This window comes from Dunckerocampus dactyliophorus, chromosome 3 (genome assembly GCF_027744805.1).
Source record: "Dunckerocampus dactyliophorus isolate RoL2022-P2 chromosome 3, RoL_Ddac_1.1, whole genome shotgun sequence".
NCBI classification, from domain to species: domain Eukaryota; kingdom Metazoa; phylum Chordata; class Actinopteri; order Syngnathiformes; family Syngnathidae; genus Dunckerocampus; species Dunckerocampus dactyliophorus.
In genome coordinates this window covers 23,825,411-23,842,490 of record NC_072821.1, presented here as the reverse complement: position 1 = coordinate 23,842,490, position 17,080 = coordinate 23,825,411, and the positions used below count along the sequence as shown (strand labels likewise).

General features: G+C 39.7%; 3 protein-coding genes across 9 annotated transcripts in view; 2 read left to right on the top strand and 1 right to left on the bottom strand.

The window, feature by feature from the left end:
* Positions 1-1,176, top strand: part of kcnq1.1 (potassium voltage-gated channel, KQT-like subfamily, member 1.1) — a 58,092-nt gene extending 56,916 nt beyond the window's left edge. For both annotated transcript variants that reach the window (XM_054769710.1, XM_054769708.1), the window contains one exon: positions 39-1,176. In XM_054769710.1, coding sequence (XP_054625685.1) covers positions 39-275 — 237 coding nt within the window. In that variant the 3' untranslated portion in view covers positions 276-1,176. The remainder of the gene's footprint in view (positions 1-38) is intronic.
* Positions 1,177-6,633: 5,457 nt separating this feature from the next.
* On the bottom strand, positions 6,634-8,473 carry cdkn1ca (cyclin-dependent kinase inhibitor 1Ca). Its single transcript, XM_054769712.1, has 2 exons — positions 7,636-8,473; positions 6,634-7,543 (listed from the first exon to the last, which is right to left on the bottom strand). The coding sequence occupies exons 1-2, from the start codon at positions 8,249-8,251 to the stop codon at positions 7,467-7,469; spliced, it is 693 nt and encodes a 230-aa protein (XP_054625687.1). The 5' UTR covers positions 8,252-8,473; the 3' UTR covers positions 6,634-7,466.
* trpm5 (transient receptor potential cation channel, subfamily M, member 5) overlaps positions 8,219-17,080 on the top strand; it is a 35,955-nt gene continuing 27,093 nt past the window's right edge. For 3 of the 6 annotated variants that reach the window (XM_054769707.1, XM_054769704.1, XM_054769702.1), the window contains exons 1-5: positions 8,219-8,928; positions 12,332-12,450; positions 13,381-13,445; positions 15,310-15,466; positions 15,538-15,718. In XM_054769707.1, coding sequence (XP_054625682.1) covers positions 12,424-12,450; positions 13,381-13,445; positions 15,310-15,466; positions 15,538-15,718 — 430 coding nt within the window. In that variant the 5' untranslated portion in view covers positions 8,219-8,928; positions 12,332-12,423. Of the gene's footprint in view, positions 8,929-11,936; positions 12,451-13,380; positions 13,446-15,309; positions 15,467-15,537; positions 15,719-17,080 lie in introns of those variants that run through there. The other 3 variants (XM_054769703.1, XM_054769706.1, XM_054769705.1) reach the window with 3 other exon arrangements.

Below are 17,080 nucleotides of genomic sequence, written 5' to 3'. Positions count from 1 at the left end.
TTCAACTGTTATTTATACTTCCAATTAACTTTTCTTAGATCACACACATGGATCTGATGCTGAACCGCATTGCGAACTCCCTCACTTTTCTGCTGGATCAGAGAGATGGTAGTGGGGGTGAAGGTGGTGGGAGACTGAAGCCTGGACAGACCACCGATGTCATACCCAGCCAGGACAGCCTGCCAAGCTATGAGCAGCTGTCGTTGTTGCCATGTTCTTCTACCTACCCCAATCCTCCCATCACATTGTCTGCCACGTCAGAGGAAAGCAACTAAAATCTATTACTACTGTCTCTATCTATCTGGCTATCTAACCATAACCATAGTCATACAGTATGCCTTTCAATCCATGGTGATACCATTCCGTACGATATAAACAAGCATAATACTCTAATAATATACATAAGGAAATATGTGTTGTTGTAGAACAACACAACTAACACCTATCTTAACAATACCTAATTAAATGGTCCTCCTGTGTTTTGGGATTATTTCACCAGCATGGGAATAGATAACAATGGTATCAGATGAGCAGTGTATTTTATCTCGTTTTTGAATGCACTAAAAATGCCTTTTTAATTCCAATATTAAAACAAGTTTATTACAATTATATATTGTAATCACAATATTAACTCCTCATGATTTGTATTGATGTACTCATGAACAGTAAATCAATTAACAGCTATCAAATCTCTCCATTGTTTGTAACATGCCTTTAACAAATAATACAAATACTGTTGCTATGTCGCAATGGCTTGCAGCATTGAGCGCTGCAGATGGGAACTGGGATTACATAATCGCTTGCTTTTGCTGTTGATTTAAGTACAGTCAAATTTAGGATTTCGCAAGCCCCAGTTCTCGTATGATTCAGTTTTCGTTGACAATTTTGCCTTGGTTTTCATACAATATTGCACGCAACAAACTAGTCCGTTTGTCCTCTACTGCAGTGATCCCCAACACCCGGCCCAGTGTTTTTTTTTATGTTTTATTTTGAAAAGTGGCCGGATTGTCTCTGTTACATCCGTCCAACTTGACGCATGTCCATTGTTGTGCTAACTTTATCTCATGCCGCACAGATAGACTACTACTGTATTTTTACCATTTTTCTTTCACCTCATATTTGGTCTCAAATGCTGATACTATGTGGGAATGCATAAAGGTAAGTTTTGATGACTTATTGAGTGCTAATGTGCACATTTGTCTCAAGTTAATTCATGCTAGCACACTGCCTTTTACCACACACGTCAAACAGCGATGTAATAATCTCTCTGGAAAAACTTGGCTGGAACTTGAACTGGTGGCTGGTGGGTCGGCATTCATTTTGTGCTTTTAATTTGATGTTATTCATGTCTTAGTTTTACACAATACATAATAAATAAGATAAATTAGATCGCTATAATGTACAAACCCCAACACCCCCCCCCCCCCCCCCCCCCTCCCGGTCCACGGGAGATTTGGGGGAACACTAGCCGGTCCGTGAGTCAAAAAAGGTTGGGCACCACTGCTCTTCTGTATACTTCCACGGAATCGAGTGCTCAAACAAAGCACCCTACGCGTTGCTAACTCACAGTCCGTACATTTATTTTACTGAGTGAGACTTCTAAACAACTCGCCATGGGGCCAAAGAAAAGTTGCGAGTGCCAGTAATTTGACAAGAAGGTCAGAAACACTCCTGAATCCGATCTTGCCGGGATGTACGGGAAGTACAGTAAGTTCCATCCATTCATCATTTAGAATTATTTCTATAATTATTTGTTTTCTGCATGTACGTACACCTATAATTATTCTCTATAAAATTTATTTTTCAATTAATATTTTTGGGTGTCTGGAACGGATTTATTGGATTTACATTATTTCTTATGGGAAAAATGTTCTCGGTTTATGTAAGTTTCGGTTTTTGTCCGCCCTTTTGGAACAAATGAATAACAAAAGCCGAGGTACCATTGTATTACGGTCAGTTTTTTTAAAGCGTGTATGTCAGGTAGATTGACAGCTGGACTGATAGGGTTCGCTCATTAGCACGGAAGGTTTGTTACCACTACTGTTGTGCCCTGTGTTGTCACATCGTGCAATATCACCAACATACGCCGCTCTTTTCTATGAGCGTCCCATGTGGAAGAATTTCTTCCATCCTCTGTGACGGTAAGTCCTATTACTCCACTCAGCCGTCACTCAATTGTTCTTTCCCCTTTCAGTTTGATGAGCAGCATTCAAATGACTTGCCTGCAGAGTCATACATCACTCATGTTGGCAGCAGACATTTCTTTGTCACTGGAAGGCTGTAGTGGTTGGGTGCGGGGCAGTATGCAAACACTTAAAGCATGCCGAGCAGCGAGCTGCATATACGAGTGACCTGTGGGCGGCAGATGGTGACCTTCTCTTCACTGGTCATCCATGGTCTGTCCAAGCATTCCTTTACGCAAGTGGTCATGTGGAGAATAGGCCCAAGTGACCATCTGCCTCTCGTCTCCAAAACAATGGGCCCCACCCCCTTAAAGTGTGCTGAGTGTGGCTTGTCTTTGTGCTGACTCAGGGCTATGGGGGTTAAAACATTGATTACTTAGTGCTCTTTTGGGTATTGGGACAGGAAATCAGTAATCGTTGCAGCAGTCGTAAGCAAACAGTGTGAAGGATGTCTCTTTCAAAACAAAGTTAGGCTTTTTGACAGTGCTATTAATAACTTTGATCTTTGTTTGTATTCTAATTCTGGATTTGTACCAAATTGACAAACATTGGTCCAAAACATAACATCACTCTCGGTTTTGTCGTGACTCATATTTGAATGTGTGGCTATTAGGTTAGAAATGTACAATCTACCAGATTCCAGTTTAGGAGTGTTATAATTGTGTGTTCCCACCATCACTGCTCACACTGGTGATGAACAGCACAGTTTGCTGAGTACAACTTGTACAACCAACTTAATTAAGATGGTCGGTGGAAGAAAACCTTTGGGAGCCATAAGAACTCTGCATCAAATAAAGGTACATGATCTGACGAGTTCTGAATATAACTTCTTGTGAAAATGCAACTATTAGGTTTATTTGTTGAGTATAAATAAGAATAGGCTCCCTCTGGGACAGCAACCGACAAGTAAACATGAGCCAACAGGAGAGTAAACATTATGGGAATGGGTTTGGGCACATGTCAGTGATAAAAGAGGCATTGACTATGAAAAGGAAGCAAGTGAAAAGAGCAAAGTAACGGAAAGACGAGGGGGTTGAGCAGTTGGAAAAGCTGATTTGCAGGTGAAATAGATGGCACACTCTGCTTTGTGGCCATTGTCCTCTTCACTGGCCAGATGGCCTCTTGAATTCTTTACAGCTGAAAACCCAACATTGTGTGAGTGTGTTCTTATTAATGGGACGTGGCCTTTCCAATGGTCTAATTTGGCAGTTGCATCTTTTTATCTATTCTTCATCTATGCTTCTGATTTGAAAAAAAAATGATATAATGGATATTTGATAATACACAAGTACTCAAAATGTGTATTGGCCCATGTCGGGCAACTTTATGTAGTTTTTGTCTAAATTTGCTAAGCCAAAGTGGCTCATTTAAATAACAGGGCTGAAAGTAACAGGGATTAGTTTTTGGCATAGAATTAGCAAATACAATGGAACCTCGGTTAGCGTACGCCCTGGTTAGCGTGTTATTCGGTTAACGTCGAAAATGTATACAAAAATTTTGCTTCAGCGTACATTTTCCGGTTAGCGTACAATATCTTGGCATGTTTTTAATACACTGCGTGAGTCCAACTGTGTGTGCTTTTATCACAAAACGTCATCCTATTAACTTGCTGAGACATGGAAACAGGAAGTCAGCGCCGTCACCCATCTATGATGTCATCACCGGTTGACTCTGTGGTTCTTTGCTAACTAACACAGTTACACTACAAGACTGAAATTTGTTAACACGAAACCTTTTTTTATAGTTGTACATGCAGAAAACTATTGTAAATTCATATAAATGATGAATGCAAGGGATAAATGAACATTTAAGGTTACTTTACCTTCATTGATGATGTGATTGTTGAAACACACAATGTGGACTCGACTTCTGTATCACACGTTTACATTTTGGATTATTTTCCAGCCGTGATCAAACAAAAAGCAAAGACTTGAGGTGAGAAACACTATTGCATTAAAAATATAACTCATGGCAAAACATGAAGGTGGTGTCCATGTTGATCTCGCTGCTGCCACATGGTGTCTGTGGTAAGAATCACGTTTTGAATTAAGGTAAGAGTAACCTCATTTATCCCTTTTATTCATTATTTATATGTATTTATATGCATTTTTTATTGTTTTCTGCATGTTTTGTGTTAACATTATTGGCTTTCTGGAATGGATTAATTGGATTTACATTATTTTTTTATGGAAAGAATTGATTCGGTTAGAGTATGTTTTGGTTAGAGTCGGTCCTTCTGGAACAGATTAATGACACTATCCAAGGTTCCACTGTACATGGAATTTAGCAACACGGCATTTATGCTTATACTATGTTCACAATAAGCACATTAAACATGATTTAAAATAATAGCAATTATTTTAAAACTAAACAAATAACATCCAAAAAATAATTTCAATAATAATTTAAATAAATAATTTCAATAATTTAGGTAACACGACTGTGCTGAGATGTGTGCTGTCATAGTTAAAATATCTAAAATACAGAAAAATAAATGAGTGCACTTACTTTTGGCCTTCCCACGACGTACAGAGGATCTGAATGATGCAACCTGATGTGACTTGTGACTTGTAGAATATTTCACGTTTTTCAGATGATGGGGTGAAAAATGTTAATTATTGTATGTCTTGGCAACATTTAATAAGGCAGCAAATGCTATTTTTCCGGTGTTGAAGGTAATTTGAATTATTTTTTCAAATTGTATTTATTAAGTATGTAAACAGATCAATGTGCATGACACTTTGCTTAAACCCTTGTCACACTAGAGGTGGAATGAGCCGGAATGCTGTCAGAATAAAAATTATTATTCCAAGTGATATTCAAAGTGCATTTTAAAAATTCTGACTGCATTCTGAGTGCATTCGAAATATTCGGGCTGGCCCGAATGTTTTGCTCATGCTAAAAACTTTCAAGGTGCATTTGAAGTGCATACTAAATATTCTTACGGTATTCCAACAGCATTCCAAACATTCTGATTGCATTCGAGGGAGAACCGAAACGGCAAGCTACGTCAAATCCTGCCAGAATGTCTCCAAATGTGCCTCGAATTAGCCGTAATGCAGCTCAAATGCATTCCAACTGCTGCTGGGATATATTTTGGTATTAAAATAATTCCGCTGGAATGCACTTTGAATGCCATCATTTCGATTTTCGCTCGTATGCAGTCGAAATGTCCAAGTTGTCTCTCGAATGAGATCGGATATAATTTGGAACGCCGCATAATCACATAAAAACACAGCCAGGCAGCTGCCGCTGAAACGTCACTCACCACTGAAGCGTCGCCTTATTCACGTGTCATACCTCCAAAAAAAAAAAGAAGCCAAGTTGAGGAACTCCACCACCGCCCACCATCGTGGACAGGGCAGAAGGTGCTGCAACCCAAGAACCCCCTAAAGGGCCAGCTGCACCTTCCGACCAGAGTTTGGGCAGAAATCGAATGGCGCTTGTACAGCATTAGAAGTGCTTCCCAAATATTGTGACTGAATTCTAACAATATTCTTAATATTCCTACTGTGTTCCAATTACATTCAAGTCAAATGTGCAAGAATGATTCAAGACGGGTTTGAAACGTAATCTAAGTATTCGAACGGCATTCTTCCAAATAAATAGTTATTCTCGCCCGAATGTGTCACAAACTCGGACAATTTTTCATCATGGCTGGTTCTGCTTGATTCGTGCTGGTTCTGAATAAGTATGACGGGGGTTTTAGTAAAAAAATGTGAAATGAAACAGTTCATTTTATTGTGCATTTACACATTTTTGGAGAAGGACCCGCACGGCAGTGATTCAGTGGAATGGAAATGCAATCACTTTAAATAATGTGTTCTTTGGTCAGTTGCTGCCAAGATGTATTTTCTGCCATTCGGTGGGTAGTTGTTCTTTGCTTCTGCTGTTTTTGCCATTGCAGAAGAATGACTCATTATTGTGAATCATTTGAAACCTTGTTGCCTCCAATTTTATTTATTTATTTTTTTTTACCAAATTAAGGTTTCAATTGCAAGGTTTCTGAAGAGGAGCTCATAAAGAAAATAATACGCAGTTTGAGAGCATTACAGAGCTTGGCTGGCTGTGTTGCTCTTTTATCCTTGCACCCGAGGGTCCAGTTTATGGGTGGTGTTGTTACACATTTGTTTTTAGATGAATAGTGGACCTCCAGAGACATGGCACTCCACTCCCCTCCACACCGCCATCCCTGTATCAAGGCCTAAAGAGGGACATCATTTCCAGAAGGGTTGTTTTTGTGGCATGGCATTGGTAATATTAATGGGTGGGAAACAGACTGGAGTGTGCGTGGTCACAATGGTGCACATGCCAAAACCATGAAGTTAAACACGCTCATCTAAGTTTGAATGCATCCATTTGCAGATTCTTCCTTCCCTCCATTAATCAGCCAAACACTGATCGTTATTTTCATTTTATAGTTTATTAAACTTACAACTTTAGCAGGCAACGTACAACCTTCTTTGACTCATTTCAGACATTAAAACACAGTCGTGCTTTCCTTATTCATCAACAAAGGAAGGACTGTACATTGTACAGCACATGCAAATCAAACAAACTTTCAGAAACAAACCTGCTCACCAAACAATAATACTGACTAAAAAAAAATAAAATAAAAACAAGCACATTAACTTAAAGTGAATATAAATAGAATAAATAACAAAAGGCGCCCAGTCTCAAACTTCAAATGAAATTAAAAAATAAATAAAATAATAGGAGCAGCATTTCCATAAAGATCTTGCCATTGGAAACAGCATTGCTACAAAGAGAAGGTCCACTTCATCGTGTGAAGCAAGGGTGTCCAAAGGTATTTTAGAAATAAAATTAAACCATAAAAAAAGAGCAAAAAGGCACAATGTGTGGAGAAAAAACTGGAATGTTGACACCACTAATAATACGAAGCCTCGTCTTTAAAAAATACTGCATATATAACATTTTGGTTTGTTTGGGTTTGATTTTTTTAGCATTTTTACAAAATTAAGTGGCCCCTTCATCCAACTTATTCTTACTGAGCTATTTTTATTTGTATCTGATTTTTGAACGCTCAGTTGAACATGAAAACAACATGTATCCCCATGTTGTAACTTTTATTAAGTGTTCATCTTATTTCATCCTCATTTAAAGAAAAAAAAAGCTTCCTTTTCCTTAATATTTCAAAGTGAACACAATTTAAATTAAAAAATGTCAGCAAACAAAAAATACTTAAGTGTCAACATGTACAGTAAACGTATGAGGGTCAAATACATGCCCCGCTTCTTCCGACTACGAATTTGTACAAGATGATCATCGTATTGTTTTGGAACTTTTGAAAAAGTTGCTGCGTTTGCTCTCCGTGGTCCTCCTCCTCTTGACAAAAAAGTCTGCAAAGAAATAAAAGTGCATTGGAAGTTATGACAAGCTGTAATTACGTCCTGGATTTCATCCCATTTCAAACACTGTCTCGTTTCCTAACCTGTGATTGGTGCATTATCTCTGGGCTTGCCCACCATCTTGGAGAGGCTCCTCTTCCTCCGGACTGGCGTCACTTCAGCCGGACGCTTGTTGGAGAAGCTGAGGCAGTTCTCCTGGTTGCTGCTGCTGTTGCTGCTCTCCTCCGTTTGGACCTGCATGCGAGAGTCCTTCATTTGGGAGGACTCCTGGTAGAAATCGGCGGTGCAGTTTACAGGCTCCCACTCAAACATGCCAGGCAGCGGCGTGTCGGCCTGGAAGTTGAAGTTCCATCGCCGGCTGTCCTCCACCGAGATTTCACGGAGTTTCAGCTTAAAGTCTCGCTGCAGCTGCTCGTGGTCCACCGGGCCAAACAGACACCTGCGCACGTTGCTGCTCATCCTTGCAGAAGTCTTTTTCCACGAGTAGTTTGGGGAATTGCGTATAGTGTTGCGTGGTCTCTTCCACAGGGTAGCAGTAAAGATTAAAGACCGCGCGGGGAGCAAAAGCGTCTCAGCACGTAATAAACACAGGCCGCTGATTGGCAGTATCATGTACGTCATAACAAGCTTTGTTTCTAAACCTGTGATTGGCCGGCGACCAGTCCAGGGTGTGCCCCGCCTCTCGCTCGAGGTCAGCATGGGCCCTAATGAGGGCAAGCAGTATAGAACAAAATACAGCTACTTTTGCATTACATTGAGAAAGAAAGATGCCGATATGGGCTTCGGAGGACGCTGCTGCTGCTGTTTTGCTCTCTCAAACGGCTATGACACTCCCACCAACCTCGGCGATCTGGGACAAGACCTGATCGGACCTCCAGCTCAGTGTTTTTCAACGACTGTGCCGTGGCACACTAGTGTGCCGTGGGAACGTATCCAATTTCACCTCATTATTATCCGCAAATAATGTGCCGTTGCCGAGTGTCTGTGCTGTCTAGTAGTGATCGGCAGAGTAACCATGTAATACACTTCCATATCAGTAGGTGGCAGCAGGTAGCTAATTGCTTTGTACAGGCAAAATAATCGATGCATGGATGTCAGATGGCGATGACAGTGGTATTGTGGCGAGCGAAACAGTGATGGACAAGTTTTTGAAAAGGAAAGATGCTAACTCTGAACTGCACCCTGGAAAAAAATCAGACCCAGATGAAGGCCCAAGTATGAGGGGAGGTGAAAAGAAAGCAAAGACGGATAACTGAAGCAAAATCTCTTGCACGAGGCAATACTAGCTGGCTTTCATTTGGATTTACTTTCACTGGGGATGCAAGGAAACGACTACGTGTGTGGTGAAAAGATACACAACAATACTCTGGTCACAAGTAAGCTTAAACATCTCCAAAAGAGACTGAGAGTTGTTGAGGAAGAGCGTTGTGTGTGCCTTTTTTTGATTCCTGCCAGGATATTAGCCCTGTGTTCATCCAAACAGGCCCAGGTTTCACACGGTGATTAGAAATGTGAATGATTCTAAAATACTTCTTATTTTTGTTTATTTGATTCCTACACTGACACTGTGATGGGAACAACTTTATATCGGCTACAGAGTTCATTTGTTAGCATTTTCGGCTGGTGGTGTGCCTCGGGGTTTTTTCAATTAAAAAAATGTGCCTTGGTGCAAAAAATGTTGAAAAACACTGTTCTAGCCGATGGGACAACTTTGACAAGCATGTTGTTATTTTGGAAGAATGGTGTGGAAATATTCACATGGCAAGGACATTGTGATTGCGTTTGACTGAGCTGCTTCGCCTGCACATTGAAAGCTTCCCTGTGATACATGCCTGTTATGTGCTACATAACTGCTGTCGAGGAGGCAATTAAACAAGGACAATTTGCCAGACACACTAAATTATTTCGGCAATGATAGCGTCATAGCCGATGGAGATTCTGTCTTGACCGATCAAATGAACTACACTTCACAGCATGGTAGTGATAATCAGCGTCTGCTACATTTTAATGAAGAACATATGTTGCATCCATTTTCAGTTTTACAGTCAATACATTTTGCTGACAAATGTGAAATAAACTACTACTAGCGAAGCAACTCTGCTTCGCTCGCGGTCCACAGGAATAATGCTCCGTGATTGTTATTGTGCTGTTTACGGAAATGACATCGTCGACGCTTCTGATTGGCTAAAATTGCCTTAACAGTTCATGGCTGCCCGGCCTTTACTTTGGCATGTGCATGACAGCCTGTGAATGCGTATCCGTGTGGACAGAAATTGTTTGAAAACGCCTCTGGGTGTGGATGGAGATTTTTTTCAGACATGGGACAGTGGCAAATGTGCGTTTTTGTCACATGGCCTTGTTCCCCTTCACAAATGTCTATGCAGTCAAAGACAAACCCATAAGTCCATTTTAGGCAAGCCTAACGAAATAAATTACTTTAAAATGACTTCAATTAATTAGTTCTAAAATTATTATTACATTTGGTTACATTGTGGATTTGTGTATATGTTTTGTTTTCACTTTATGCTGTTTTCACTTGATCTTACCTGGTGGAAAAATCAATTATTAATTTATGTAAATGTATACTGTATTTAATTAATAAAAAACTTAAATGTCTTGTATTCATTATGCTATGATGTGAAATACACTACTTTTTAAAATTTACCAGACACTTTGGGTGAATTTGCTAAGTATTGGGATTGGATTGTTATCACCGATATAAGCCTGAATTTTACTCAGTATCGGATCAAAAACTAAATTGGTGGTATCGCACATCACTGAGAGTCACACACAGAATAAAACATTCATTTTCGTCTCATTTAGGTTTAAAAATCCCCCTTATAAATATACTGTGGCAGTCTAAAAACTCAAGGAAATGATAAAAACATCTGATTATCACCTGTGCAAAGCTGAGCAACGCTATAAAGCTTTCAGTAGAAGCTGTACAGACGATGGAATTTGGAATCTACTGGTGTAAATCAACTTCCTATTTAATGAAGTTGACAAAATAACACATTTATCACATATCTGTACAGGTCTGAATAATATCTGACACTAATTAACACATTTTGGCACTAATTATGCACATCCAATAGTGATATTTCTGGTGTTCTGTCATAACGGCATATGTGTGCTGGCAGGCTGTGTCCTGAATGCAACGGCTGCTCGGAACGCGAGCTTACAGACCGTAATTACATAATTACAGCCAGCAGAAACAAGATGCCGCCTCTAAAATTCTAATTGGCCTATAGGTGTTTCAGAAATTCACGTGGAAAAGTTACAGAAAGTTTGACATGAGGCATGTCTACTTTATGGGTGTACTTTATGAAAAGCGTCAAGGCCTGTCATAAAAACCTGCTCTGAAGGTGAATCTGCTTGCTTCATTTAACTTCTGGTGTTTCAGCACCAGATTGTCCAAATCAGTAGGCTGATCTCCAGCCAGGAGTGTCGTCGTCTTAGTGCAGGGGTGTCCAAAGTGCGGCCCGGGGGCCATTTGCGGCTCACGGCTGTGATTTTATCAGCCCGCACCACGGTCTAAAAAAGTAATTTAACAGGTAAACTTAATAAAAAACAACAGCAGCAAAAATGGGAAAATCAATCAAAAGTCAAAATATTAAGAGAAGAGTTGTAATCTAGCAGGGAAAAAAGCCATAATTTCACAAAAATAAAGTAATAGTATGAGGAAAAATCTCATATTAGTAGCATCAAGTTGAAATATTAAAGAAAACAGGTTTTATTGTCAAAAACAATGAATAATGAAAGTTGTACATTTTGGAAACTTAGGTTGGGGGAAAATTTATAACATGGGAATAAAGTCAAAATATTAAGAGAAGAAAATATACAAGAAGAAAGTTAAACTATTTGGAAAATTAATTTAAAAAAAAAATCAACAGCAGAAATGTTACCAGAGTAAAGTTAAAAAAAAATTAGAAAAAAGTAGCAATTTTATGAGAATAAACTTGTAAAATGAGGAAAAATATCATTTTAGTAACAACGTTGAAATAAAGAAAAAATACATTGTTTTAAAAGATAAAAAATATTATGGGAATAAAGCTATAATTACAACATTAAAATTTACAATAGGAAAGCCGAAATGAAATAGTTGGAAAATTAAAAAAAAACACTGAAAGTGGAAAAAAAACAGCTGTAATTCTACGGGAATAAAGTCAAAATATAAAGAAAAAAAGTCATAATCGAATGAAGAACAAAAGTCGCAATTTTACAAGAATAAACTTGTATTATTATGGAAAAAAATGTCATTTTTAATAGCATTTCACCTATATTACAAAGGTGAAATGCAGTTTTTTCTTGAGCTACATATATTGTAGCTTCTTAGCATATGTATATGTTTTGGTTTACAAAATATGAAAGTGGCCCTTGCATCCTTTCATTTTTCCTTAGTGAGTGAAGTGAAGACACAGTTGCAGGGGGTAAGCGCCACAAAAAAGGGCGATGGCTGCAGATGCAAGGAAGGCACTGCCAAACTTCTCCAGGAAGGAAAGTCAGAATGATGTTCATGACTTCCTTTCAAACACATATAGATTGTTTTATTTAAATTCCATTGTATTGATGCATACAGGTAAAGTCCTAACAACTGTCGTCATGCAATTATATCTGGACCCAACTGTGAGTTTGCATAAGTATTTTACCAAAAGTAATGTTTATTTAATCTCATCTTAAAATGTAATAAAAGGTTTAGGTTATGCATTTAGTGGTGGATGTGATGTGCAGTGGATGAGTAGTATATGCAAATAAATGGTGGTGTTGGTATTGTCGCAGAGTCCGGGATTGGTTAAACAGATTGATGCCACTTGCGAGGCGCACCTCTGAGCCCTCTCAGGTGTGAGTAAAGAGGAGAGGATCGTTCAGTGATGCAGGACAACCGAGACGATGTTCTGGTGAGTAATCTAAGCCAGCCTAAGAGCTGCTGTTATTTCTGTCTCTTCATCATATTGTCAAGATGACTTGTGAGATAGATAGAAATATGTGTGTCATTCACATATTACCCAAAACTATATCAGTATTGAAGTACTGTATAGCATATCATCTGAATTGTGGAATATTGTGTTTACTGTACTGTAGTTTGAGTCCTTATTTACATGGAAATCTCTTGCAGAAAAGGAACACTCTAGTACACATATGTGGAGGCGCATGCTTATTTTGTTTGTTTGTGTTCGTGCATCTCACAGTTGGGCGCTCATTTCCCTATTGCATGCAAATCAGTTCATTTGCATACCCAATGGTCTTTAGCCGGCCACACTCAAACTGCAGTCAAATATCAGCTTCCACAACAGGCCTGCATTCGTACATTACAACAGATGACTAAACACAAATTGACTCACAGCCTTTATGTCGACTCTAAGCTCATTCATACTCGCTGATTAATTCAAGGTCCCTAGAGATGAGGGTTTTAATCAATTTCTACAAGAAGTTTCCATGTAAATAACACTCAGGCAAACGGATCATTTCACATCTGTTTCTATAAAACGACACAAGCAGAACTACTGCGACTCTGACTATTCATTTGAAACAAGCCATCACTTCATAAAATGAGTCTGAACAAGAGCAAACAAATCTTTGTGAATTGATCAGAAGGATTAGATTCAGACGCTGTTGGCATCCGACCGTCAGTGGCGGGTGGCGCTTTGTGCATTTCAAGTTCAAACATAAGACAAGAGTCACTTTGCATAGGAAGTGAGGATGGAAATTCTGCCAAGTTTGCATTGACCACAAGTGCCTCTAAGAACCTTTTATGATGTGAAAAGTGTGGTGAATGAGTCATTATTGGTTTTGAGGGATATAATATTGGCATCTTTGCATGTTGGTAGGGGCTACAGCCACAGACACAATGCCTACGATGTGGGAACGCACTGGACTGGTCAGAGGCGCACCGGTGTGTAATTGTGTGTGTGTGTGTGTGTGTGTGTGTGTGTGTGTGTGTGTTGGTTGTCCCATACAGTCGAGCCCAAGCCAGTTTTTTGTTTTGTTTTTTTCTGGCAGGCAATGACTCAAAGAAGTTGCAAATCACATTTTGTTGTCTTGTAGACATTATTTGAACAATTAAAAAATGATTAACATCATTGGCAATTTATTGATGTAACAATTTGGCTCCGTGCAGGAATTAATTAGTAGCATCATCCGAGACCAGTCTAATCTTGTATACATTTAGAACAGTGTACATTTGTTCTATGTTTATTGAGAAAGAGTCACTTTGGACATAAAAAAAATGAAAATGGCAAATATATTTTTCAAATAAATATCTGTTAACACATCTTACAGTGTATTATATATTATTATATATTTTACTCATTCACAAAATAAAAATGTAGTACTTGACTGCATTATATACATTGGATCCCCACATATTCTCCCCACATATTTTTTTCTGCAGATATACTTTACATGAACAGTAATCCGTCATTTATCACAGTTAATTGGGTCCAGACCCGACTGTAATTAGTGAATTTCCATGAAGTAGCATTCCTTACTTATACATGGAATATTTTTGTAGTTAGAGCACAGAAAAACTGTTTCAAACCTTCTAAATATACAGTAGTTTGAAATTTTATTAGAGCCCTCTGGAGTCACCTTTACACTCCTATTACCAAATATAGCAAACATAATAAGTTAAAATATAAAAAAAAATAATAAGACTTGTGCTCTGTGTTGCTATAAATGTGATTCCTAGAAGAGTTGCGTGGCGGGCAGATAGGAAGTGACGTCGGGGGTTTCAGCTTGGCGTGGGTTACGGTACAGTTGCCTGTGTTTTTATTTGGGCTTTTTATTTGAGGTTATTGTGCCTGTTGAGAGATAATTCAAACCTGCAATAAAAGTCTGTTCTTCCGGCGATCAAGTCTGGTGATTGTGTGACTCACCGAACATTACGGCAACGTTAATGACACCTAGTGACCAGTGTAGAATACTACATATCATTCACAGCGTTTTTGAATGCATCTTTTGAATGCCTTAAATGTGTATTTTAGCTTATTTTGCTATTTTTATGCTTGAAAATACTTAAAATGAATACATAAAATTTGCTTCAATATGCACATTTTTTAAATTCAACTACAAAACAGCATGATTTATTAATTAATATATTTTTGAAAAACCGTGATAGAGTGAAACCGCAAAATTTGAACCGCAGAGTGGCGAGGGACGACTGTATGCTAATAATAACACTGCTAGTATGCAACCCGCAAGGCATGCTGGGAAGCCCATGAGCACACTTCCCCAGTAAGTTAGCTAGCATACCTTGCCGGTTGTAAATGCTAATATTGTTTTGCATATATATCAGTGTGTAAGGGTTTAGTTTGATACCCGTACAGCCCGTGTGGTGCATTTCCATGATATGCCGTAGCCCGTAGACACAGCAGCATAGCCCAGCCTTGATTAGTGTAGAAAAAAGACAGTTTTTTAGGCATCTCAATTTCACCATGTGCGGGTGGTCTGGAAATGTAACCGCCACAAATAGCGGGGATCTACTGTATACTATATTTTATATTTAACTTAACATGAAGATATTAAGCATCCAAGTTAATAACAATACTGTACATAGCAGAAATCCGCAAGTGCATGTTATTCAACATAGGCTATGCATAAAGTGTTTTTGAGGAGTACACACCAACAGTACGTATTTCTTTGTCTACGAACTATGTCTGTCAGTCAAATCTCACTCAATGATTTTCCAGCACATTCAATGCGTTATAAGCAGCAGATGTATGGGTGGACAAACTTCTTGCACTGGCTTTCACTTTCAGCGTCCTCCAGGGCTGTTCATGCTGCGCCACAGTGGATGAAACCACAGAGAACGTACCCACAGGCTCGGCCAGGAGAACCAAGGCACAGGAGAGTCAATGGCCAACTGGAAGAGTGGGTGACATTGAATTCATTGGTGCCACCAAAACAAAAGGAAAGGTAGGCAAGATACATATTGAGAACATATAGTAAGGGGCTTACAAGGATAATATTCATATATTTCATTCCAGTTTTTGAGAGCGCAGAGCGATACCGACCCAGCGCTCATCTTCCAGATGCTGACAGAGGAGTGGGGTCTCGCTGCTCCACACCTGGTAGTTGCACTAGTGGGAGGAGATGAGTTGGCTCAGATGAAGCCCTGGCTTAGGGACACTCTCAGAAAAGGTCTTGTGAAAGCGGCACAGAGTACAGGTATGAAACAAGGAGCCTAAACTAGCGTTAACCTGCGTACACACAAGTTTTTCACAGCTAATCGGGAAATAATTTCATCAGTGTACTCTCACATTAACAATACAAGGATAAAAGGAACACCTGCATATATGGTGAGCTCCAATACAAAATCAAGCTCTTTGGATTTGGAGGCGTATGGGTGTATGTGTAGATGTACAGTTGTCACATCATGGTTCGAATTTCACAGCTTCATTCAGAAACTGGACAGCTAGCCATGGCCCGGGATTGGAAGATGCTAGTTGATATTGGCAAGCAACTAATTGCAACCACCACCCTCAGGCCATACTTGTTGCTATGGTCCCCTTCACTAAAGGTGGTCTACATCGTAGAGCACACGGTCCCATGGGAGGGTTCCACCAAAGAGGCCTACGAACGAAAGAAACTGCGCTACACGGATCTGGCAGCAGATGCACAACAACGAGGATGGAAGGTCTATCCAGCTGGAGTAGGATGCAGAGGTTTTGTGGCTTCTTCTACCACCAGGCTTATGAAAGACCTTGGCATTCATGGACAGGCTGTGCGACAAACAATAAGATCAGTCTCTGAAGCGGCCGAAAGAAGCAGCCAGTGGCTATAGATCAAGCCAAGGACACTTGCTGGGCTCAAAGCAGAGGGGGGCACACACCTGGGACGCCAGGTGTTGCCGATGGGCTCTCTGGAGGTGTCATGGGCCTATCTGTGGGCCTATCATTGAAACACCAACGAAGGAGGGTACCCACGTGATGACCCTGAAGAAGTTTTAAACCCACCCCCTTCCTTCCTGCCCTTACTCAAGGGTATGACATGGGGGGAAAGGGGGGAGACTGAGCGATGACCCAGTGGGCAGGGCAGTTTTTTTTTTTTTTAATCTCTGGTCGGGACCTTACTGCCTAGCTCATCTCCCTCCACTTCCCAGGCACTACTTTACTCATGATTGGGCATGGGACACAGGCTCAGGCTAGATCACCCTGTAGTTGGCCGCCTTTGATGAGGGTGTCTAGTGTTGAAAGGCCGAAAAAGCCACTGATTCAAAGGTACACTACTGATGATGTGTCCCAAAATGTACATCCTTCCCATGGCTGAGATAAAGTTCCCCAGCCAGTCTTAACATCCGCATGCCATCTATTGGCACAAAGGCCATTTTCCATCCAAGTCCTGTATATTTATGAACTCTCACAGTTTTTCAGACATTCATTAATTTATGAATCATGCTGTTTCATGGTTGAATACAGCCCATTATTAGTCACAAATATGCATATTAATCATTTTCAAGCATAAAAATGGCTAAATTAATACATACATGAACTAAAATACATAAATAACATACTGTACATATATAAGCCA

Bases quoted from the DNA above. Each gene is read 5' to 3' on its own strand.
- cdkn1ca (XM_054769712.1), bottom strand. From the start codon at position 8,251: ATGCTGACCTCGAGCGAGAGGCGGGGCACACCCTGGACTGGTCGCCGG. The intron at 7,544-7,635 runs GTTAGGAAACGA...ATTTCTTTGCAG, and splicing joins AGATAATGCACCAATCACAG to ACTTTTTTGTCAAGAGGAGG.